This window comes from Contarinia nasturtii, unplaced genomic scaffold (assembly GCF_009176525.2).
Source record: "Contarinia nasturtii isolate CC-2019 unplaced genomic scaffold, AAFC_CNas_1.1 Cnas_scaffold_2678, whole genome shotgun sequence".
Taxonomy (NCBI): Eukaryota; Metazoa; Arthropoda; class Insecta; order Diptera; family Cecidomyiidae; genus Contarinia; species Contarinia nasturtii.
This window is the reverse complement of record NW_022199997.1, coordinates 2,251,640-2,275,231: the sequence shown is the minus strand read 5'-3', so window position 1 is coordinate 2,275,231 and position 23,592 is coordinate 2,251,640. Positions and strand designations below refer to the sequence as shown.

Here is a 23,592-nt window from a genome sequence, read left to right as displayed (position 1 = left end):
GATAAATAGTTTTGTTTAATATATTCATTTGATAAACGCCTGTATGATGAACGTCAGATATGAATTCCTGTATTGTGTACTTAATCATGTTGTATTTCATCGCTTTGTGTCAAGTGAGTAGATTTGAAAACGGAACATTTGATGAAAAAACTAACATTGTAATTTTTCAATGAAACATGCACTCAGTCGAAATCAATCGACATTCCGAATTCAAAGGAAGTCAAAAAGATGGCCAAGAAAGCATTTGAAGTGTATAAAGAAATTGATGAGTTAAAAGATGAAGAAGAGAATAAGCTTCTTGAAGCATTCGAAAAATCACCCATCAATCACTGGATTGAATCGGAACCAGAAGTTAATCCGGTAAGAAAATCATCCTCGAACAACAATTTGAAAATTACCATAAAAATGCTCTTTTTAGAATGGGAGCGACAAAGATGAGGTGAATAATACAGATGCCAACGGTACTCTGCTTAAAATTGGATGGAAAGTAACAAAAATGCTAGTGAAAAAAGCCATCGACGCGATTGACTAAATCAACGTCTCTTGCAAAGATTTTATTTAGAGATTAACAAGCATTTACATTTTAAAATGAAAAAACAAATTAAGAAAAAAAAACAAGGTATGAATCATTTAAAGAAAATTATTAAAAATTGACTTTGATCACATGGTGCAAAGTTCGCTTTTCTTACATTTATCTGTCAAAGTCATCACAATCAAGATATGATCATGAGATAATTTTTTATTTTGATTTTCAAGTGATTATCTACCAAAATGCAATGAAAAAAAAATCAGTTACCGTTTTAGAACCGAATGTTTTTTTTTCTTTTTTCAAGCTTTCACCATATTTTCAAATAAAAAACAGACTTTTCGTATTAATTTTTTCTAACAAGATATTTTTTCACAATAATTTGTATGAATTTCAATGTATCGATACAATAGCTTAAAAACAATTTATTTGAAACATGATTCCGACTGGGGATAGTTGCAGCTGCAATCGGCACATCGAATTTCGAAATCGTCTTCGAGACTTCTGAATGCTTTAAAACAACAATCTTCTCCATTGGTAAGGCTGGCCAGAAACTGAATAATGGTGCCAGCGACAATTTGTTTTTGAGCTTCCTTCACCTCTTGTATTTTTATACCTTTGCCAAAACCAGTGACACTTGCTTGTTGAGCTTGCGATTGCAACGTTTTGAATTCAGACTCATCGGAATTCATTGGTTGAAATCCACCAAGCATATGACACCTTACGATTGCAAAAATTGTAAAAATGACAGAGAAAATATTCAGAATACCACACATATTGAAATAGCTTGCTGTACTGACAGTACAAATTGTGTTGAATACAATGATTGTGTCTCTAATTCCATGATATGTTTACACAAATGTTTATCAGTGACCGGTTCGCGGTTTTGTATTTATATGGAAAACTAAAATAACAATTTTGCACCAGAGAAACAAGCAAAAATGTGTGTTGGCGAGCGAAGCGAGCCGAAATTTTGCAAGTTTGACTTCAAAATCAGTGAATTTTTGCTATTGTTTATACATTCATATAGCAAGTATGAGAAAAGAATTCTCAGAGGGGGTCAAACCGGTAAATCTCCTAAATATTTACCCGGGGGTAAATTTTGAAAAATTTGCCTCAAGTGGGGGTCAAACCGGAAACCCCCCCCCAGCGCGCATGTGTGGCGAGAGATGAGCGCAGTCAATATGATTGTATTGTGACGTCACATATCTTACAGAAAAACGCCATCTGTGTAAAACAGGCTTACTACAATGTATAGCGAGGGTAAGGAGATGAAGAAGAAGGGGAAAAAATATACGTTTGATTTACATTTTAGTCTTATCTTTATTTCTCCTTTAGTCTCTTTTCAATTTTACGGAAATGTTCCCACACATTTTTATCATCAACAGATTGACAATGTTTTTCAATCATTTCTAAATATCTCTTTTTTTCAAGGCAAATGACATATACTCGCTTTGGATGACATTTTATGGCCGCCAATTCATTAAATCTAACTCGAAGTGTCTCTAAACTGTTATTAAAAACCCTTGGATATGAAGTGATGTCTTCTTTTGTGAAATGTGTCTCGTTGAGCAAAAAGTCCAAGTGTTTTTGAATCTAAAATCACATGAACTTTAAGTTTTTAATTTGGGAAATGCTTTCAGCAAAATGCTTACTTTTATGATGTTGCACTTTACAAGTGTCGGACAACTTTTCAGTGCTTTTTGTGTCGTTTTTCTATCCCAATCCAAATGTTTGGCCAAATATTCTATTGCATTGCTACAATCGTCCAATAAATCCTTTTGTTCAGCGTGTCGTTTGATTATTCTATAAAAAAACGAACTATTAATTTCTTTTTTGATCAAACCTACGTAATTGGTAACATACGTATTTAGTTGTGACACCGTACATGTGAGCATCCATGAAGATATCGATTCAATTGAATTAGTTTTCAATTCGTTTAAACGATTTTCAATTTTATTCAAATTCATTCGAAACGTTAAGGGTGAATTCAAAATGCTATTTGGTTCCACATTAAAGGCGAGAAGCATGTCCAATTTTCGTTGTAACATTTGTGGATCACGCAAGAAAATTATTGGATTTTTGGCGAAATTCGATGAAATGATAGAAGGTTGAACCTATAAAAAGAACATCGATTTCAAATTAAAAGTTACCGCTGTGAAAATACCATATTACGCTCTACCTTCAGTCTTTCGCTGAAATAGTAAATTGGATTTTCGCTATACTCGTATAGTTCCTGTCCCTCTAGTGTCTTTTTGAATTTCTCCAGTTCCGTTTTGTCGACACAAATTAATGGTAAAAAGTCATCAATGTGCCTGGGGTCCATATCATTGAGTATGTGCATTTTTTGCTGCAATTGTTCTGTAAAAAAGAAATACTTTTATATTCAAATCGCTTTTTGATATTGTGAAGAAAAAAAAACAAACCCAAGGGCATGGTCAATATTATCGAATTCCCGGTGAGAATTTCCAATGAAACACCATGAGACCTCAAATATTCAATATTTTCTTTGGCTCTATCGATTTGATCAAAACTGGATATTTGTTCATAATAAATGTGCGCCGCTTCTTCGCTATCACATTCAAGAAATTCATTTAGCTTATTCTCAATTTCAATTTTTCGAATACATTTTGATTGAATTTTATCCTCGTTCTCATTTCTTTCTCCCGCCAGTTCTTTGGACCAATGTTTTTGTTGAGTTTTTCTCAAATACATATCAAAAACGTCGTCAGCACACTTGAAAAACCAAATCTTTACATCTTTTATATGTAACGACATTAAACGCTCCAAACGCGAAATGTAGACTTCTTCGGATCGATCTAGTGCGTATAGTGATTTCAAAATGGTCAGCGGTTTTATGTTGTAATCTAATAAAATTTGTATTTTTCTATCGATACTGTCGAATGGTGCAACGAGCGAATGCCTATTCTTCACACAATATTTAGCAACGACATTTGGTTCAATCTGAAAAATAAGACACAATGAATGATACAATTTATGATATGGATAAGTGTATTGCTTCGGCTTACTTTTAATTTTTGACTAAAATAATAAATTCGATTGCCACCTGGTACCAAGAGCTCGTCCTTGATCATTGAATCAATGACGTCTTTCAGTTGCTCTTCTTTCATTTCCAACAATGGACTAATATCATTGATCATACTTTCGGTCAAATCGAGCGTTTTTATAATATCCAATCTCGTCTGGAGAACATCTGCGATTAAAGGTTTTAATTGATTGTTAGTGTTGATGAGAAAATAAATTGGGAAAAAATGTATGTTTGCACCTTCGGTCATAATGAGTAAAAACGGATTTTCAATTAGTGTTTCAGATGATATGCCATTCTTCATTAAAAGTGTTATGTTACATCCAACAGAGTCAATTTTTTCGATTGCACGAATCGATGGAAAGCGATCATATATACTAACTGCTTTACTCTCGGTACACGCCAAAAGTGTTCGCAGTGCTTCCAACACATATTTCATGTGCGGTTCAAAGGCAAATGACTTTTTTGCCCGAACATTTTGTACGGTTATTAAATCAACCCATGACGATTTCGAATGATGCCACATATGCACTTGAAACTTACGAAAAAATGCCGATTTCGTTATGTTTAACATTATTTCTTATATCATTCTATTCGGCGTCTAAGTTATTTGTGTTTTTTCACGTGTGACGTCTATATCTGTCAATGTCACAACAATAGTGTGAACATAGCTGCGATTCAAAAGCATTAGAATTTCGCGTTAATTTAAAAATTTCATCCACAAGCAAAGCTTGTCAAGCATTACAAATACACAAAAACTTCACAACGAATTATGAAAACCATAGATATTTCCAAGAATTCTCATTTTTTAAATTTATCTATTTTTTTATCTATTGCATTTCGGTCAAAAGGTTAAATGATGTCAATCGCATGACGAACGATGACAATAACAAGGCCAATGTAGCGTAACTGTGTCAAATTTTGTAAAATACTGATGTTCAATGACAATATTCGCATTGTTTTATTGTAATATCAGCGAAGCATGAAGAGACTCACAAGCACTTGCCCATTTTAAATACTGTATAAATATTATCACTCCCGGAAATTAATTTAATATTCTACAAATGTTGTTTACATGAAATAATAATTTGTTGGTCAAAATTTCCATCAAATTCGTTTCGACTTCCACTTGCATTAATTAAAACTGAATGACCTGATAGACTTTATGCAAAAAATAGACATTGTACCCAGAATGTAATTGACTCAAAGGCAATGCGTAATATTCCGCAAAATCATACATTTGCTTTAGAAATAGAGTTAGAGTGAATTGACATAATCAAAAAGGAAATAATTTGCGTTTATTACAAGAAACGAATAGGCATGAAAAGAATAAAGAATAACGACTTCATTATTTTTTATGCATCTATTCATCCGCTTTGTGAAAAAATGGTGGCATTTTGGCCGTTTTTTACCATATATAAATGTGCGTGAGGTGTGGTTTGAATCAGTTAGCTACAAATTGTTTGATCGTTTAAAGCTTGTGCAGTTCTTTTTAAAATGAAGTTTTTAGTGGCATTTTGTGTGTTTGGCGTCGTTGTCTGTGCTAATGCTCAGATCTTTGGTCGTGGCGAACCACAACGTGGACATGGACACATGGTATTTGAGAGAAATTAGTAAAATTGGTTAAATAATAAAAAAATGAGATATTTCTTCGGGCATATTGTTTAAAATCGACAAAAATTTCTGTTGGAAATTCATAAAATGTTTTGTCCACATAATAATAAATATTTGTTTTAGCCGCATCAAAATTCGGATCAAGAGAGAAGAGCCCAAGAAATGGTTGGCAGATGTCAACGCAAAGAATTAGCGACTGAAAGTGATATGTCCGAGTTTTCGCAACAGAAAAAGCCAACGACAAAAACCGGAAAATGCTTGCACGCTTGTCTCATGGAAACAGTTGGATTGGTATACATTACACTTCTTACTATGATTGATTCGTTTTTTTAAATATTGCTTCATTTTGTTCATTTCAAGGTTTCCAATGGAAAGCTATCGGTAGAAAAATCGGTTGAGTTTATGAGCCGCATGGCACATGGAAATAATGAATTAGTTAAAATTGTTAGAGAAATTTCGGAAAATTGTGAAACCATTACTGATCCAGATCGGTAATCGATGCACCTTCTATAGTTCTTTCTGTTCTATGTCAAGTAAAGTATGTGTTTTACTAATCTTTTGCCGATTTTTGTGTGCTTTCAGCTGTGAGCTGGCATTCAAAATTATGGAGTGCACAGAAGAGGGAATCCAAAAGCGACAAGACGAAATGCGAAAATTTATGCCAAGACAACAACAAGAATTTAACCATTGATTTTACCTTTTTTTTAATTGAACATTCCATTCTTTGTACAATAAAAAAATTAACAACAATTATCAATAATATCGTTTAACATGAAAATTTCATAGCTCTTTTGGATCTAAACCCAAATTTTTTGCGCCGTCATGAACACATTTCATAATTTGATAGGCAAGTTCGCATCTAAAATGAAAGAAATCTCTAAATACCAAATGAAGTGATTATTCAAACTTTACCGAATCAGTTTACCGTTGAAGTCGACAATCTTGAATTTTACAACTATATAAAATTTGGCGTAAGACTTTCTTTTTCGTTCCATCAAAATCCTGACCATACGTAGACAGTTTTATGTATTGATCTCGATAAAATCGTTTGTATCTGATCTGCAAGTTTAATGAAATGCACATTATGTTCATCATTTTATTTCATCTTTATAATGATGATATACCACATGGAAGCTTTCAAGCCAACAGGCAACAAAACACTTTTCCGTTTCTGTGGTTGGTAGAAAGTTATTTTCAATTTGTTCGATATCATAATCCGTAACTCTCTCTTTGATTTTGCAAGTATTCATTGCATATTTGAATATAGCTTCAAAATTTGCATCACGATTCTGGAGTTCAAATTCGGTGCCTTCAATCTAAAATAAAATGTAATAAATCTTACAACTTTTCAAACAATTAGCAAGACAATATATGTATACACTTTTCACCGAATGAAAAAAACCAGTCACTAAAATTACAATCAAATAATAATGAACTACACATTTTGCCATTGTTGGATGGAATGACGTGAAATTCAATGCTTCCCCAACGTTTTTAATTTGACGAATAAAAAAGTTATAAACTAATTACCTTTTTTTGAAAACAAGATAGATTATATCGATCATGCAAAAGCATGCAAGCAACCAATTTTTGTGGATAAGTATCGAAAATCACAAACAATTATTAAAATTGTCATTTTCTTCCAAGCAATTTAGGCGATAGACACGGTCCGCGGGCTTTAGTATTGCTAATTTTTCTTAATTTTTTTTTACTTAAAATCATATAACGTGTACATTTGAACGTCTTTTTCGACGTTAGTTTTGCGATACAATATTCGATGCACTTTTCATACAAAAGTCACCACAAAAATGTGGATTTTTGTATGAGAGGTACCCTTCATTCGCATTAAAATTTCTTTAAATTTAGTGAGAATATTTATTTTGGCAAGAAAATAAGATTCACGATGATTAAATTACTGCAAACAAAACTAACTTCCAAAATTCGCCACCTCTATACGATTTTTCAAAAAAATCATAACAAACCTTTTTACACCATGTCGCTATGAATGATATGAATGTCATTCGTATTTTATGCAATACCGTCAATTTGAGTTATTTCTATATATAAACTGTATACAAACATCTGGAATATTTGTGAACCATAACCACGTTATGACAGTTCATACTTTTGCAAGGTAATATTATTATATGTTATGTTATAAATTAACTCATAACGCATATGATTCCGCCACTTTATTTGTCCAAATTTTGACCTAGGACTTATTGAAAATAAATCAAATTCCAAGCTGCTGTTTTGCAAACATTAAATTCATATTTTATTGGGAAAATTACAGGTGTGGTTCAGTGCATAGCAAATAGATTTTTTTTTTTTTTGTTACGAATTATTTGGTCCTCAAAAGTTATTGTGGTCCTAAGCCATTTTCTTTTGATGCCTTGTGCAAGCATTCTCCCAATTTCAAACCCGCCTCTTTCCTAAAGTGGAATAAAAACAGTGACATTTTAAATCTCAGTACCAAGTGTTTGATAGCATTGAAGCACTAACCTTTCTGCTTCCTTGTTTTCAGTGTTACATTTCTGGCATGATTGCATCATTTTTTCAACTTTATCTGCATGCATTTTTCTTTCTTCGGCTCCCTTTTTCATCACATCACATTGTAGTTCGTACGTTGCACCATTTTTCTTCATCTGTATGTAATTGAGAGGAAAATCATACTGTCCGATTCTATTTAAATTCAAGTTTTATTACCACTTCCATTTTATCCATAACACATCCTGGCATGCATTTTCCTCCCTCAGAACTCGGCAATTCTTCCTTCAAAAGTTTTCCAACATCTTCGTCCGACGCTTTACATTCTTCTTTGCATTCTTTTCCAATTTCCATCAATTTCTTCTTATCTTCATCAGTCATGTGCCCCTAGAATAATGTATAAATTAATATTCTCTTATGTAAACTTTTAAAAAAATAATTCAAAATACACACTTGCACCGCCAAAATCAAAACACAAACTAATCCAACAATTTTGAGCGAATTCATATTGGCAGATTTCAGTTTTTTTATTGAAATATTTGAAATGGATGAAATTTAGTTATTTCTGATTAACTACTGAATCACTTGTGATGTTTTCAGAGCAGTGAATTGCTCAATATATAGCAAAACTTCTACTGCAATCATCGGGTTCGGGTTGGCGTGAAATAATTCGTGATTATCTATGTGTTTAAACCGGAAGTATTGGTGCACACCAATTGATAATATGCATATAAAGATAAGCATCGTATGCAATTGGCTTTGTCTCATTTTACAATCAATTCAAGTTGAAATTAAAATCTGGATACGCCTTTTTTGGATTAATGATTTTTTGATATAGATTTTGTCAGCACCTTCATGATAGGTTCTTTTTTGCGAGAAACAAAAAAAAATCTATTTTAACTGATTTCATTGAACATCCGATGCTCGATTTATCGGGTTTTTCATTGATATTCACAGACAGTTAATCTGATTTCATTTTTTATTAACTGCTATTGAGGACAGAAATTGAAGAAAAGAAAAACCTTTTTAGCAACATTTTTTTATTTTAAATTTTGTTTCAAATACCATTTTACAACTCATAGAATAAAGCTTTTTAAAGGAGCAACCTGACTGTGGGCAACATACATTTAATATTAAGATCGATTAATAATTTCTTCATAAATTGGACGACAATCAAATTTAACATTGAGTCGTGAACAAAGCAAAAATACACCAGATAATTTACGATGTATCGAATAGATTTCCTCAGGAGGAGGACATAGTCGATGTGCAATCATTGTTGGGACCAGATTAGCGATGCGTTTTGTTTGACTCTGTTTGCCAAAATCAAATTCACCATCGTATCGAAACATTTCGCCCAAGATCATAGTTGCATTCACATGGGCCTCCTTCATTTGTTTCGTTTCATAACCTGTTAAAAATTGCATTTTTTGTGATAAATTCAAAACTTTATCAAAATCATCAGCGACCGCAGCACGAATAATCTCTTTGTAATTATTTATAAATTCGTCCGTGTAAAATCGTGTTGATCCAAAATCGATTAGCATTAATTGTTTTGTGTTGACATCGTACAGGAAATTCGACCAGTTTGGATCTGTTTGCATGCATCTCAATTCGAAAAGTTCACGAAGACACAATTTCAATACGGATGTTCCAATGATTTTCCGATGCTCTTCACTATAAAATAAAAACCAGATTGAAAATGATAAAAAAAATTTGCCATTCGATGATTTTCAATTTTCTTACCTGAGATCAAAGCATTTATCCAACGGTATTCCGGGCACAAGTTCAGTAGTCAAAATGCTTTTCGTTGTTAACTCCCGAATGACTTTTGGTACTCGATATTCCTTGTGAACAGAAATCATTTCACCATATTTCTCCGTATAGTTAGCCTCACGCAGATAGTCAACTTCCCATACAAGTTCACGTTTGGCCACTTTAACAACGTTATCGATAAAAATGCCGGGTGGAAAAACGTCCCACACCTTCAGCATACCAACCAAGTTATCGATATCACTTTCAATGCTCTTTGCAACACCAGGATATTGAATTTTAATCGCAACTTCCATGCCATCTGGTAAAATACCACGATGAACTTGGCCAATACTTGCGGCTGCAAATGGTTTATCGTCGAATGATTTGAATTTGTTGCGCCAATCGTTTCCGAATTCATTTTTCAACACTTTTTCGACTTGCCAATCGGGCATATAATCGGCTGCTTGACGTACACGATCGAATGCTTTTGCCAAATGTGGTGAAACAATCGTTGAATCTTGTATACTTAGAATTTGACCAAGTTTTAGCGCCGCTCCACGAACACGACACAACGTGTCAACAATGCGTTCAGCATTTTTTGGACTAAAAAGTGCCGATTTCATATCTTTTGAGCCACCCAGTCCCAAAGCACCCTTTGTCAATTCATTTACTGTGCCCAAACCAAGACCAGCAAACAATGTGCCAAATGTGGCCATTCGTCCGATTCGCGATGAGGGTACTTTGCGCTGCTTAGCTACCGCACTCAATACTGGTAATTCAATGGGTTGTGCTTCCGATTGTGGCTGCGGTTGAGACGACACTTTTTGTGCCACATTCTCTGGTTCACTTTTTGGAGTATCGTCCGATTGCGCTGTCACTGGTTTATGCTCTGCTATGAATTGCATCCATTCTTTTACATATTTCTCGTCATTTAACAATTGCTTTGGGTTGACGGTTGAACTCGGCTCACCGCCAAAATCAATTGGTGGCTCATTTCGATTGGCCTCCGGTTCATTTGAATCTTTTTCATCTTTTTTATTATATTGATTCGAAAGATATTGCTCTAGTTCTTTTAACGTGATTGCCGATATATCCAATTGACCAGCACTTGTAACCGTGTTCATAACTTCCTTCGGTTTATTCGATATTTCGTTAATCTTTTGCATTGTAGTCGATTGCGATACACCAAAACGATATAAACTTTCAGCTACAACACTTGATCGTTCCACAGTTTCTTTTAGGGCATTTGCAACATCTTCGAATTCTTTGTTTGGATTCGTAGTTATTCGATTTGTGAAGTGCTTTGCTTGTTCACAATTACTTGAAATTACATCGCGTATACTTGAGTTTGACCATAAATGTCGCAAATATTCTTCATTTGTTCGCACTGAGGCCTTGGCAATCAGCTGCAATCCCTTCAATAACGCCAATGTATCCTTGGTTCGAGACATTTTCACTAAAAATTAAATAACATTTAGATAATCATTGATTACATCATTCATAATTCAGTATTATATGTGCCTACCTTTGAATTGAATTCAATCGCAATTTGTTCACACAATGGACTTTGATCGTTTAGTGATTTTTTTCACTAAGTTTTGTTTGGCAAACAACAAGCAAACTATTTCTAAACTATATCTGTATAAATAAAACAATTTCCTTGATATTATATGTTTGCTGACTGTTTATCATATGATTGTACAGTGTTTGAGGTTAGGTATTCACATGACATGACTGTCAGCTGTCAAAACATTTCATTCAATTCATTCGATGTTTTTTCTTCATAGAGTCGATGTTTTTTTTTTGAATTGAATGAACTTCAATGGAATGAATTTTATTCAACTGATTTATTGATATTTTGAGCAAATTATTGTATCATATGTTGTAAGCGTTCTTTTAATTGAGACCAAAATAAGGTTGCATTCAAAAAATAAAAAATCGATAAAGTGTCACATTAAATTACATAATAATTAAAGATTGGGGCAATGCTGTAATCGAACGATTTATTTCGATTTTTATTTTGCATCACAAGCGATACGAACAAAAGTGTGAATGTAATGAATATGACCTTATGATTGTATGGAATGGGGATAAAAATAACAGTGGTCTGATTCGAAGAAAGTAACTGTCTCAAATTGGATCGTATAACGTGTAGCCAAATTGGTTATACCCACTCGTTTATGGCATTTTAATGTGATACCTGTATTTAAATCCAATTAAGATACTGGATTTATGCAATAAACAACAATTTTTTCCAACAGATATGATTCGCAAATTTTATAATCTCCAAAATCTAGAATTCACTTTTAAATCCAATGAAATTATAATCAAATCGTTAAATTTCGTTTCTTAAATTTGTTCGTCGGTCATTTCTCTGGTTTCGACTTCAACGAATGCCGATGTGATGTAATACAATTACATATTATTTGAACTACATTTTTTTATTGCGCTGCATACATCATTTTCAAGATCCGCCAAAGGATTTTCCGCATCAATTACGCGAGTATTTGATTATTTTGCAACGGTTTTATGCACACGATTGCATCAAAAATCGAGTTGATTGAATGGGAATCGTAAAACAGTGTACGATTGCTCTTTTGTTGAAAACGCTTGCGCTTCGGTTAGCCAACCAATCACCTTCATTTTCTTGATTTTATTGCTCTTTATTGGAAGATCAACTGCTTCGAATATCGATAACGCTTTCCATGTTGTGGATTTTCACAGAGCCGCCTCTATCTCTATTTTGTTTTCTTCATTTGATATTGCTACTTTTTTTTCATCTCGAAAACGTTCAATTAAAAACATTAAAAAAACACTTCCTTACATAAATTTATGGATCCGATTAAATCTTATGATTTTTTTTCTCTTTGCTTCACATAAAGCATTGCCTGTTACAGTTATACTTTCATTTGATCGGGCGGTGAATAGTTGAAATCATATCATTGAACGAAGATTCGCGGAAAAATATGTTGCTTTGTTTTTATCTCCACGTTCCACGACTAACTCATGAACGGCACTCAATCATCACAGCTCAGCCGCCAACTTCAAAACAAATTAAATAATTGCCAGTTCTTTTCTCTCTATTTGATATGCTTTGGGTGATGGCATTCTGTCACACAGCCATGTCTCGACTGTATGTTGTAATTTCCAGTCAGACTTACTTTCATCGGTGAACCAATTTTTAAGTTCAATTTCACCTCAGTTTTTCTTGTCAGATTTACGCGTGGCTGCCGAGGTTTAGCTTGAAAAAAGAAGTCTGCTGAAAATGACTATGTTCTTTAAATGAATGGCTATTATTTTACATGACAACATTTAAATTTATATGAAAAGTCACGGTTCCATAGTCAACGATATGATCCATACCATGTGCACGTGATGTTATATCACTGACATAATATGCGTCTAGTAGAAATCGAAATCGATCGAAACATGACAATTTTTTCAAATTCAGCAAGTGGACACTTCCGTAATAGATTCTGTGTTACGAAATTGTGCATTTTCTTTTAAAAAAAAGCCTGCATAATGTGTTTGGCGACTTTAGTTTTCGCTCAATTTTAATATGCCGAAGAACGAAATTTTAATATAACATTTTCGTTGGAAGATTTCTGATGTAAATCGTGTCGGACAAACCAGTTCTTGATTTAATGTATATGATCTATTGTGTTATTACGAAGGCTTCGGCGAGACCGAAATACGAATTTTAAACAATGACAATTATTTCTATTTGTGTTACCGTCCAATTTTGGATGTCGCTTGAATGAACGAAGAATTATTTTTTTCCGACGAAATGATCATCGTTGTGACCGTACTAGAAGCAAATAATGAAGAGGTTACAATAAAAATTGGCACTTATTTCGAGTTTGTGTGACCCAAAGTCAAGAGCAGGTACTAGATAAAAATGACATTACACTCTCAAGTCTCAACGCAATTAATGCATATTAAATCGCAAAACTGGCGACGGCGGTTAAATATTACTCAATAGCGATTGCCAATTCAAATCGAATAAAAGAAATACGTTTTCCGAAATATATATTTTTTTTTTAAAGAGAAAAAAAAAACGGCCGGTGCAATTAATGCTCTATTCCATGGAATGACAGTCGTTGCTCTGAAAATAAATTTACCGAATGAGTGATTGATGGTGTTGTATACCGATAATGAATGTTTCTTTCTAAATGAATCGGATTAAAAATTCACAATAAAAAAAGAGCATTTACTTGGAATGAATCGGAGGAGATGAAGAGAAAGAAGAAAACAAAAATCGCATGAAATCATGTGTTCACGCAGCTACAATGCTAGCCAGCTGTATGCTATATTATAAAACCGTGACGTCAGCATAGGGTTTTTCATTCGTTTTGTTTTGTTTCGTGGCAAAACAATGAAAAAAGCAGCACAGATTTGATATGAATGAAAGCGAGAATCAAAAAACACAAATAACAAAACATAAATCGTGGTAATTTGGTAAAAGGCCCATTCGATAACAGCTAAAACTATAAAAGCCCTGCATTTTTGGTAGTTCAACATCATTGCCATTTTATCAGTGAATAAGTGAACATCGTGCCGCTGCTGCTGCTGTAATAAATTCTGTTTTTGTTTCTCTTAAACTCAGTTGTGTCTCACTATTATCTTGTGATTTAAATTAACAATGAAATTAACGGTGAGAATGTGCATTTTTTTTGTCTTCGGCTTATTTTCTCTGTGCTTTTGTTGTTGTTTGATTTGAAAAGTGTGGGAGTTATTTGATCGTTCAGTGTTTTTAATTGTGTTTAATTTGTGTTTTCTAGATCGTTGTTTGGTTAGCCGTAGTTAATTTGTTGGTGTCTGCCGATGTGTCGAGTGATGATAATGTATCGAAAGGAAAAAGAGAAGCACCAATGGCGGAACCGTCACAAGAATATTTACCACCACGATTAGAAGCACCGTATGCTACATTTCAACCGATTGTTGTTCCGCAACATTCTTATTTTCGATCGACATCATTCAATCAACCCCAAACAGGAGCTCTTCAAGCTCCAGTTGCGCCGGCATACGAATACAATCGATTTGCTGGCGTGATTCCATTGCAAACGGTGGAAAATAATGATCTTGTTGACAATCAAGGACAGTCGTATAATAATAACCAAGGATCATCATATAATAATAATCAAGGACCGTCGTTCATTAACCAAGGATCAGTTTTTAACAATCAAGTGCCGTCATATAACAATAACCCGGGTCCACCATATTACAATAATATTTACGGAGTAAGTGGTGCATATACCGAAGGTAGTTCATACGGTGGTGCAAATTCATATGGAAGTTTCATAAAATATGGTCAAGGTTCAAACATCCCAACACACTACGGGTCATCAAATGGATTGGGCCAAAGTTTAAATGTATATACCGGTGGCAATGGATTTGAAAATAACGATCAATATTCAACCATTAAAAATAGTCAATACGGTAACACTGGTTCAAACTACGAAAATTCATTCTACGGAAATCCATCGTCAGGCTCAGCAAAATACCCATCGTCGGCAACACTTTTGTCCAATCAACCACCATCTTATGCATCAGGCGTCAAAGGCTTGGGTCACTACACACAAACAAATCAAATCTCCAATTTGAATACACACACACCACTGAAAAATAGTCGCCCGATTGCATTACAACCAGCCCATTTGCAACGCAAACAACCCTCATTCTTAACCGAACCAACAAAAAATCCAAACTTTCGTCCATCATTTCTCCTGGGATCGCAAATTTTGACCTCAACACCTGATTACGGTTTAAATAATGCTTTAAATCAACCGACATTGACCTCACTTGGGACCAACAATCAATATATACCACCATCAACCCAATCAATTCCCCAACAATATACAGCGCCACAAGCGTTGGCACAATTGCCACTAACACAACAACATGAATATTTGCCACAATCTACGCCAAACTTTCTGAATAGCTATCAATCATCTGTGCCGAATTCATTTGGATTGCCCGAGACAGTAATTTACACGAAATCGTCATTGTACGGCGAACGATATGGTGCAACACAGTAATCAGCTGCATTTGATCATAGCCAAATAATATTCGGTTATCTTTTTTTTTTGTCGCCATTTAGATCGTTTCGAGAATCCATGAATCTTATTTATTATATTGTTTAAACAAATAAATTAAGTCTCCGACATTTTATCGAGCGAAAATAAATAAATGTACAAAATACATGTAATTTTCCAAAATTCCTTCAGGTGATTTTATTCTGGCTACCAGTCGCACGCATGCAAAACAAAATGGTCGACCAAGTGAAAATCAGCATCAATCAATTCAAGCAGAAAGAAAAACAAACAACAAAAAAGGGAAAATGTTGTTGATTAATTCGTTGATGTTGTTGAATTTATGACATTCTTTATACATTCTATTGCTTTCTATCTGTCCATTCAACGCAACAACTGATCCCAATACTCGTGAGAGATGAATATACTTTTAATTGAATAGCAAAGCATAGCGTATGTCGTCGTCAACTTGACTTGGCTCTCTTCCATTCCATTTATCTACAATTAAAAATTCATTTGCGGCCGCGTGCACGTCGACTAACCACAGAATCAAATGGCAAATACTTTGCATAGAGATTTGTTGATCACATTGAAACGTGATAATTTGTAGGTAATCATGCGACGCGTAACATGCATATTTATTAACGAATTGCAATTGGATGGCCGCGATGATGACATCGTTAACCATTTTCTAATTGAATTCGTTCGAGTGAAATTCAGTTTGGTAATAATATATTGCAAGAAACACGACCACAATCTATTTGCTCCAATAATATTTATTTTTGTGGTGTAACCAGACTGTAATTGGCTTGTTTGCGAAACCAAATCCATTTGTTATCATCAGACATTGAAAGCTCTTGCATCTTGATGGATTGAAATCTTTATTTGAATCAATTATATAAAGATGAAAAACTGATGATGATCGTAGTCAATGATGTTGACCTCAACATTGAACTTACTTGCAGAATATGATTGACGTCGTGTTTGTTTTGTTTTACAAATGTCAATCGCACTTTGAGATGAACATAAATTTCTCGACTATTTTATTGAGTTCGATTCCCATTTCCAGCGATTTAAAATTCACATTTTTGTTGCGCTTTTTTCCCTGCGATTTTCATTTTAATTATATTATTTTAATTATACTGCGCCGCTTTTGGTGCGTCAGCATTCCTTTCACGCTGTTTTAATCAGAGCTGCGATGAATGAGATGCAAACAATTAAATGCATGTTTCTTCATCTTTCAACTTACTTTTACCCTGACATGATTGTTCATGAATACAAATAAAACTAAACATACCGAAACGAATCGAAATATAATTGTGAGTAAGCATATGTCTTGGAATTGACCGAAATTAAATTATTTGTATTAAAAAAAATAAAGATAAAAAATCTGTAGAAGAAAGCGTCGAGCTCGAGAATGGAAAAAAGAATGTGATTAGACTTTCTCCTAATTGGTCATATTTGAAATGGACGCTGCGCATAAAGTATATTAAAATTACCAATTTCGTTTTCATTTCGTATTTTTTCTTTTCAATGCTGTAGATTTCTTTGTATCGTTTGAATGACTTTATTTCCCTATCTTTCTCTGGTTTGCAACGCGAATAAAGATTTGAATAGATGCAATCAGTAACCAATACGCGTACCATTCACACATCGAAATCCGATCATTGAACAATGGTAATTTCCGATCGCAAATGTAGCTATACCGATCAAAAAAAAAAAGAGAGATCGACGTCGAAATACACAAACAAGAAGCAAATAATGCTAAATTTAATTTCCGATACTTCATCATTGCAATTTCAGTTCATCATTTTACAATCAATTGTTTATCATGTGCAGAATTGAGTGGCCGTTTTCAGTGTGCACGTGTTACGGCATATTCAACAGAGAAGAAAAAAAAAGATTACAGAATGCGAACGGTAAAACAAGAAACGAAAGCGATCGATTGCATGTGGAAAATATATATCAATTGAGATCATGATCATGAACATGAATTTAGCTATCCATATCAACGTCGATAAAAACGCTCATACTCAATATAACGAGGTAGAAATAAAGCAGCAGCAACCACAACACTGATGATGAAGGTAAGAAAAACAAGTTCAAATCGAAAGTGAAATTAAATGAACGGATTACGTACGGTGCAAAATGTGATCGCTGACAATTCGATGCAAGTAAATACGGTAAATTCAGTTTTCGAAAAAATGCACAAAACATTGGTAGTACAGTTAATAAAACCAAATTGTGCATGTATATACATCGTTTCGAATCACCATTTCTTCATTTTTGCTCGCATAGGATTTCGTGAGAAAATCTACACGATTCCGGAACAGTTTTTTTTATTAAATTTGCCATGTTTGACAAGTTATCAGAATTGAAAATTATAAAATAATAGCAGTGATCAAATGTTTTTCATTGCTTCTCCGATCGAAATCGCATTATGTAACATTGGTTCATTGACACTGCACCTTTTTGACACTCCAAAAGAAGTATGATTAAGATTAAAACAAGCGACGGCCGTACTAAATGGCCGCCGGTAACGGTGAATACCTTCAGATCACCGTCTTTGCATTCGGTTTGTTCACATTACACACGCAGACGAAAATAATAATAACAATAATAAAAATGAAAATTATATAAATGATGGAATAAAAATGGTGCATTTTCAACGTTGATTCACGTAATTAATGCATCGAGTATACTCTCTTTACATGCTCACACTCACACCACATATTCAAGGCATAAGCGATTCGGCGGTTGTTATTCGTATACGTGCATCGCGATATTGGAGATACAAAAAAAAATCATGGCATTAATTCGAGAGCAAATTGAAAAAAAAAATCGACATTCGATACATTTCCACACGATTTGTCGACAGTGCATTCTATCAAAAAAGGATTGCATTCACTCTTGTTTATTCCCATTGTTATCAATTTATTCACCATTTACAATTCCCGTCAACATTTTGCATTGCCTTGAAAGTGCGTACATCGATACTACTTCCAATAATAACAATCGGTTTTGTTTGTTGTCTTGAATAAGCATTCGAACAAGATACACATCGCGATCATTGAAACGGCAATAAAACCACACATGCACACATATTCACACGACATATACACGCTTACGAGACACACCACCAGATGAGAAAATACCATAAATAACAATGATCATGCTATCTATCGCTACATCTGAAACAAGTTTCAATTGGCTTTCGTTTTCAATCAAGAAATGCGTACGTTCATTAAACGCTGCAACACTATTTTTTTTCTCTTCACTTCACTTGAATTGAAAGAAAATGCACCGTTGATTTACACAATTTAAACAGTGCAAATTTGTTTTCCACCGTCTGTGGTTTTGTGCAAATCTTCCGACATTTGATACGTGTGTACTTTTACCATTTTTGGACACACACATAACAAGCGATTACATTTGTTTATTGAAATGATGCGAAATCGAAACACTCAAGTGCAAATCCAACAACGGTGTTAACAGTGACATTTACAAAGCTTTGACACTTGAGTTGCCAATTTGATGATTCTCCAGATGCAGATTGAATGAGACACAAAATAAAAAGAGATTTCTCTTTAATGTACTGAAAATGAGCGAATCAGAAGTTTCATATCAAAGCTGAAAAGAGGAAGAGCTTCTCGCACAGTTGAATTCATCATTCTTGTGTTTGACGTACACACAACAAAGAAGTGAACGCAAACCAAACCGCGGGCGGCATTTGCATATATAGACATTTTTTGCCACGGTATAATTTTTTTTGCGTATTTTTTTTTGCATACAATTACAAACCGAACATTATGTTGAGCTGCATATCGGAAGTTCGATGTAATTCATGGTATAGGGTTGCGTAATTTTACTTTTTTTATCAGTTCATGAGTAATCTTCATGAATGAAAATTTACGATCAACATTGACATTACGAATGTAACGCAACAAATATAAATATTTGTTAAACGCGACAAAAAAAAAGAGAAGAAACAGTGCAACCGTTCATTGATCTTGTTTGCAACGAGCCTGACAATGTTGGTTTGTCTCGCACATATCATTCCAAAATTGATCAAAACGTGTTCTACGTGCCATGCCATGCCTACGCCATAAAATATGAAAATGAAAATTAAGCAAAGTCGTAATGGTATCCACATTGAAGCGAAAAACTTAGGGAAAAATACAATTAAATACGGTAAATTCATTGAACCCCTACAAAATGTGATTGAATCAAATACCAATCATTCGTATTTGAATATATATGTGTGTTTGCGTTTAGTCACCAATTAAACCAGCAATTCCAGCGCCGTTCGACAACTTGTCGATCGTTGTTTACTTCGAAAAATGTATCGAAGAAAATTATTTTATTTTTTTATTCATTTAAATTAAACAAGCGAAAAGAGAGAAAGAAAGAAAGAAAAAAGTCACACAGGCCAATCGAGTTTCATTAAATCATAGTTGAGCTTTGATGCAATACCACCGCCATTTCTTTTTTCGATTTGTCGGTGCAAGTTTGTCGCTCTTCGACGATGTCTTATTATTGATGTATTTTTGCACCAACACCACCACCACCACCATCACTATCGCCTAATGCAATTGAGATGTGCGCTTGCAGCAATCGTGACTATGCGAATGAATGCGAATGAATGAAACGAGTGCCAAATGTGAAGAGCGAAGCCAAACCATTTTCGATGGCAATTTTGATATCACAGACAACAACAACAACGACGAAGACGACGACTACGATCGTCGCAAATAGAAAACGATGTAGTTCAAGTTCATGCTGGTGTGTGCAACGATAGCGGCTAATGCAATTTTTTCGGTGCAGCGTAAGCCTATATAAAAGACATCGTTGCAACAAGTGCAGCCAGCATTTGATATCGAAACACACACGAGCAACATAGCTCATCAGTCAGCGAAACCAATTTGGAGTTTTATTGCATTTTCTTAGTTGATTTTTATTTTGTTTTAAAGTTTAACGTGTATTCCAACGTGTTTTCATACAATTGAATTGAAGAGCGCACATTTGTTTTCAATTACGGTTTATTGAATTGTGTTGATGTGAAAATAATTTTGGTGAAACGAATCAAGCCAGGAGTTAATTGATTGAAATGAAGAAATTGGTAATGTTCATATAAAAATGATTGAAATTGTGAGATTCATGCGAAACAAAAAAATGCATGTGTTTACTTTCTACTTCAGATGAAAAACGAAACCAAAAATGAAGCAGAAAAAAAAGAATGTTGGAAAATTGGATTTTTTCGTTGTGAAATTCTTTTTTTTTTGCTTGAAAGTGCCACATACTTTTCATAAATTCAATTTTCTTTTCATCATCTTGTGTGTGTTTCTATTTGAATTTAGTTGACGTTGTGCTTTTTAAACTTGGTGTCTTTGGCACTTTGTACAAATAATGTGGCGGATGATACACGTAAAACATCAATTCGATCTGCTTCGACAGCGGTTGGAACGTCTGCTCACCTGAATTCGTTGCAATCTAGTCAGGACAGTGGCGGCAAACAACAATCGCAACAACAAGTGCAAAGTGGAAATGGTCAAACATCGTACACAAGAGTACAGACACCCGAATTTACATCGATTACTCAACCACACAATGTTTACACACAACCAACATCACCAACCGGTGGATATTTCATTTCAGTTAATCCACAAAATGTTCCTTCGGGCGGTATTGGTGCAGGTAAAATTGCTTTGGCATGGAGAAAAAAAAACAATTAATTCATTTCACTTTGCTGAGTCGTTTGTTTACAATTAAACAATTACAAAACGATTTATTCATCGATGGTGATTAATGAAGCTTAACGCTAATTAATTAAAAAAAATACTTTTCAGGTCCGACGCCAGTATTAATGCAATATTTACCTCATAATGCGCAACAAGGCCCAATTCAATATCTTCAATTGTAATGAATCGATTTATTCAAACAGTCAATTTGATTTTAATAAGCTTTTACGTGAATATTTTTTTCCAGAATTCCAACGCGTCCGTTGATAGTTCCAATCAGTCCTTACATATCGGGTTTTAATAATCCGTATAGTCCATCTGTGACCGGTCCAGCGGCTCAGGCAAATTCAAATTCACCATATGCCCTGCCACATCATTCATATTCGCAACCGTCAAATGCATACAGCAGCGGTTTAGGTAATGGGTATTCGTCGACATTATCGAATCCGCTTGGAAGTTACTCAAGCAATTATCTAACTTACTTCCGTCCAAATCATGGCATGCAAATGGTGAACGGACCAGTTGATTTGAGTTTGAATACCAATGAATATCTTCCGCTTTCGAACGATAATACATATAAAATGCGAAGAGTATGAAACATTTACATTGAGCATACGGAGACTTAATTGCATGGTGACCACATTTGCCAGCAATTTGATTTGTTAAGTTAGGCATTTATTTGTTATTAATTTTGTTGTAATATTGTGAGACAGTTGTACGTAACAGAGGTGCACTGCCTCCAATCGGATCGATTCATAAGAAGTAGTTAAGATGGAAAAATGATTCGATTTCTTAGAAATTGTCTTACGCACACATATCTGTTTTTGACTGTAAATGTTGATTTATAATAAACAATTACCTAATTAACGGATCAATTCAACACTAACACTGAACAATGTCAACAATACGCAATGCATTGCAAATATTCAAGAAAATATTAGGCGTTTAAATGACAAAAAAGAAGAAGTGTGTTTTATTCTTGTGCTTGAAACATCAATCTATTTATCTAGCTACAAAGAGGTAAGCATTTCAATGAGCAAATAAAAATCTTTTGGAATTAAATGGAAATAAATTAAACTATGCACTTTTCTGGGGCACATCCTTAAGTCGATCACGTATGCCAGTAAAGACACATTGAATGTATGGAGCAGTTTTGTCGCATAAGTCTCTCAAATTGGTCGTTTTCTTTGATTCGCATGTTTTCACAACTGAATTCACCACATCATTGTTATCCGATTTAGTATACATTTGGTTCAAAAAATCTACAATTTTTTTACTATTCAGCTCTCCACCTTCCGTTATCTAAATGAAGGAAAGAAATATTTGTTCATCAAATGTTATCCATAATTTAAGAATTTATTCGACATTACAAAGGGTTGGAAAAGGCAGCAAAAGAGGTTTCTTTCTGGTTCCGATAAAATGTCATCCTGAAAAATATATATCTATCATATTTTTAAACAAAACAACTTAATTTTCAAAATCGTTTCTTTACCGCATATTTACCATCGAGATCTCTGAGTTTATTTAAATCCATATGAGATTCGTCCATACATTTTGATAAGAAACTGCCTTCCTGTTGGAATATTTGTAAAAGTTAATATCAAATTATTTACTGCAATCAAATATATTCTGTTTTGTAATTATTAATCATTTGCTTTGTCGTGTTATTATTTCACTTGTAGTAAAAAAACTTTGTTCAGTGTCAACTGACCAAAACGGAATGTAATGTCATTTCAATTTTGATTAATTAGCTTACCGCTTCATTTTGCGCTTCTAGGGCAGCAATGCACAAGACGCCAGATAATAATAAGAAAATTCCCTTCATTTTTGCACAATAATTATAATGATTAAACCACTGTTTCAATACTTTGATTGCACCAAGTCAACTGATCATTTTTCTCTTGGATTCAAACGCCTTTTATAGGGAGAGAATGATTCGAATCGGTATCGACTTGTCGACAGAAAAAAGACTATTTGATCATTTCGCAGAAATTCTCGAAAAAAGTAAATTAATTGTGCCAATAGAAATGTAAAAAGCTGTGTAAATATATGCTAATGAACAAGCGCTATGATACACTTTCCGCAGAAAATAAACACAACATTTTATTGAGAAGATTTTCGTTTTCTTACAAAAGGTATTATCCAAAGTCATTCTCAATCAATTTCGCGTTAACTTTTGTGAAAACAGAATAAAATAAATATTAATATTTGAACATATATTTTTATTCATTCATTTTACACGGAAATATTCTGCAAAACGTTCGAATACAATTTTGAGGAATATACTCATTTGAATTGAGCTAAAATAAAGAAATTTTTTTTGAGTGATGTGTTATTTTAATTGATATTTTTCCGTAATGGTTTTTTGTTCAGATTAGTTCTGATATTTCTTTT

General features: G+C 33.9%; 9 protein-coding genes across 9 annotated transcripts; 4 read left to right on the top strand and 5 right to left on the bottom strand.

Moving 5' to 3' along the window:
- The first annotated feature begins 30 nt into the window (after positions 1-30).
- LOC116348900 lies at positions 31-616 on the top strand. The gene is made up of 3 exons (XM_031780101.1): positions 31-113; positions 187-360; positions 419-616. Exons 1-3 carry the CDS (start codon positions 60-62, stop codon positions 530-532), a joined length of 342 nt encoding a protein of 113 aa, XP_031635961.1. The 5' UTR covers positions 31-59; the 3' UTR covers positions 533-616.
- A 1,230-nt stretch (positions 617-1,846) lies between these two features.
- LOC116348782 (transcription termination factor, mitochondrial-like) lies at positions 1,847-4,197 on the bottom strand. Its single transcript, XM_031779894.1, has 7 exons — positions 3,813-4,197; positions 3,556-3,740; positions 2,953-3,490; positions 2,709-2,887; positions 2,393-2,643; positions 2,182-2,332; positions 1,847-2,122 (listed from the first exon to the last, which is right to left on the bottom strand). The coding sequence occupies exons 1-7, from the start codon at positions 4,144-4,146 to the stop codon at positions 1,850-1,852; spliced, it is 1,911 nt and encodes a 636-aa protein (XP_031635754.1). The 5' UTR covers positions 4,147-4,197; the 3' UTR covers positions 1,847-1,849.
- Positions 4,198-5,010: 813 nt separating this feature from the next.
- Positions 5,011-5,887, top strand: LOC116348783. The gene is made up of 4 exons (XM_031779896.1): positions 5,011-5,168; positions 5,310-5,477; positions 5,547-5,677; positions 5,769-5,887. The coding sequence occupies exons 1-4, from the start codon at positions 5,070-5,072 to the stop codon at positions 5,875-5,877; spliced, it is 507 nt and encodes a 168-aa protein (XP_031635756.1). The 5' UTR covers positions 5,011-5,069; the 3' UTR covers positions 5,878-5,887.
- A 60-nt stretch (positions 5,888-5,947) lies between these two features.
- LOC116348784 (general odorant-binding protein 19d-like) lies at positions 5,948-6,664 on the bottom strand. Its single transcript, XM_031779897.1, has 4 exons — positions 6,566-6,664; positions 6,311-6,502; positions 6,112-6,245; positions 5,948-6,045 (listed from the first exon to the last, which is right to left on the bottom strand). Exons 1-4 carry the CDS (start codon positions 6,635-6,637, stop codon positions 5,967-5,969), a joined length of 477 nt encoding a protein of 158 aa, XP_031635757.1. The 5' UTR covers positions 6,638-6,664; the 3' UTR covers positions 5,948-5,966.
- Positions 6,665-7,494: 830 nt separating this feature from the next.
- Positions 7,495-8,275, bottom strand: LOC116348785 (general odorant-binding protein 19d-like). The gene is made up of 4 exons (XM_031779898.1): positions 8,127-8,275; positions 7,893-8,060; positions 7,689-7,831; positions 7,495-7,618 (listed from the first exon to the last, which is right to left on the bottom strand). The coding sequence occupies exons 1-4, from the start codon at positions 8,178-8,180 to the stop codon at positions 7,546-7,548; spliced, it is 438 nt and encodes a 145-aa protein (XP_031635758.1). The 5' UTR covers positions 8,181-8,275; the 3' UTR covers positions 7,495-7,545.
- Positions 8,276-8,720: 445 nt separating this feature from the next.
- Positions 8,721-11,133, bottom strand: LOC116348781 (atypical kinase COQ8B, mitochondrial). Its single transcript, XM_031779893.1, has 3 exons — positions 10,954-11,133; positions 9,420-10,884; positions 8,721-9,350 (listed from the first exon to the last, which is right to left on the bottom strand). The coding sequence occupies exons 2-3, from the start codon at positions 10,877-10,879 to the stop codon at positions 8,807-8,809; spliced, it is 2,004 nt and encodes a 667-aa protein (XP_031635753.1). The 5' UTR covers positions 10,880-10,884; positions 10,954-11,133; the 3' UTR covers positions 8,721-8,806.
- A 2,836-nt stretch (positions 11,134-13,969) lies between these two features.
- LOC116348847 (beclin-1-like protein A) lies at positions 13,970-15,600 on the top strand. Its single transcript, XM_031780016.1, has 2 exons — positions 13,970-14,082; positions 14,210-15,600. The coding sequence occupies exons 1-2, from the start codon at positions 14,071-14,073 to the stop codon at positions 15,464-15,466; spliced, it is 1,269 nt and encodes a 422-aa protein (XP_031635876.1). The 5' UTR covers positions 13,970-14,070; the 3' UTR covers positions 15,467-15,600.
- A 4,717-nt stretch (positions 15,601-20,317) lies between these two features.
- On the top strand, positions 20,318-22,073 carry LOC116348894. The gene is made up of 4 exons (XM_031780092.1): positions 20,318-20,579; positions 20,818-21,154; positions 21,307-21,376; positions 21,446-22,073. The coding sequence occupies exons 1-4, from the start codon at positions 20,568-20,570 to the stop codon at positions 21,792-21,794; spliced, it is 768 nt and encodes a 255-aa protein (XP_031635952.1). The 5' UTR covers positions 20,318-20,567; the 3' UTR covers positions 21,795-22,073.
- Positions 22,074-22,142: 69 nt separating this feature from the next.
- On the bottom strand, positions 22,143-23,149 carry LOC116348895. Its single transcript, XM_031780093.1, has 4 exons — positions 22,955-23,149; positions 22,691-22,771; positions 22,569-22,625; positions 22,143-22,500 (listed from the first exon to the last, which is right to left on the bottom strand). The coding sequence occupies exons 1-4, from the start codon at positions 23,021-23,023 to the stop codon at positions 22,276-22,278; spliced, it is 432 nt and encodes a 143-aa protein (XP_031635953.1). The 5' UTR covers positions 23,024-23,149; the 3' UTR covers positions 22,143-22,275.
- Positions 23,150-23,592: the final 443 nt, after the last annotated feature.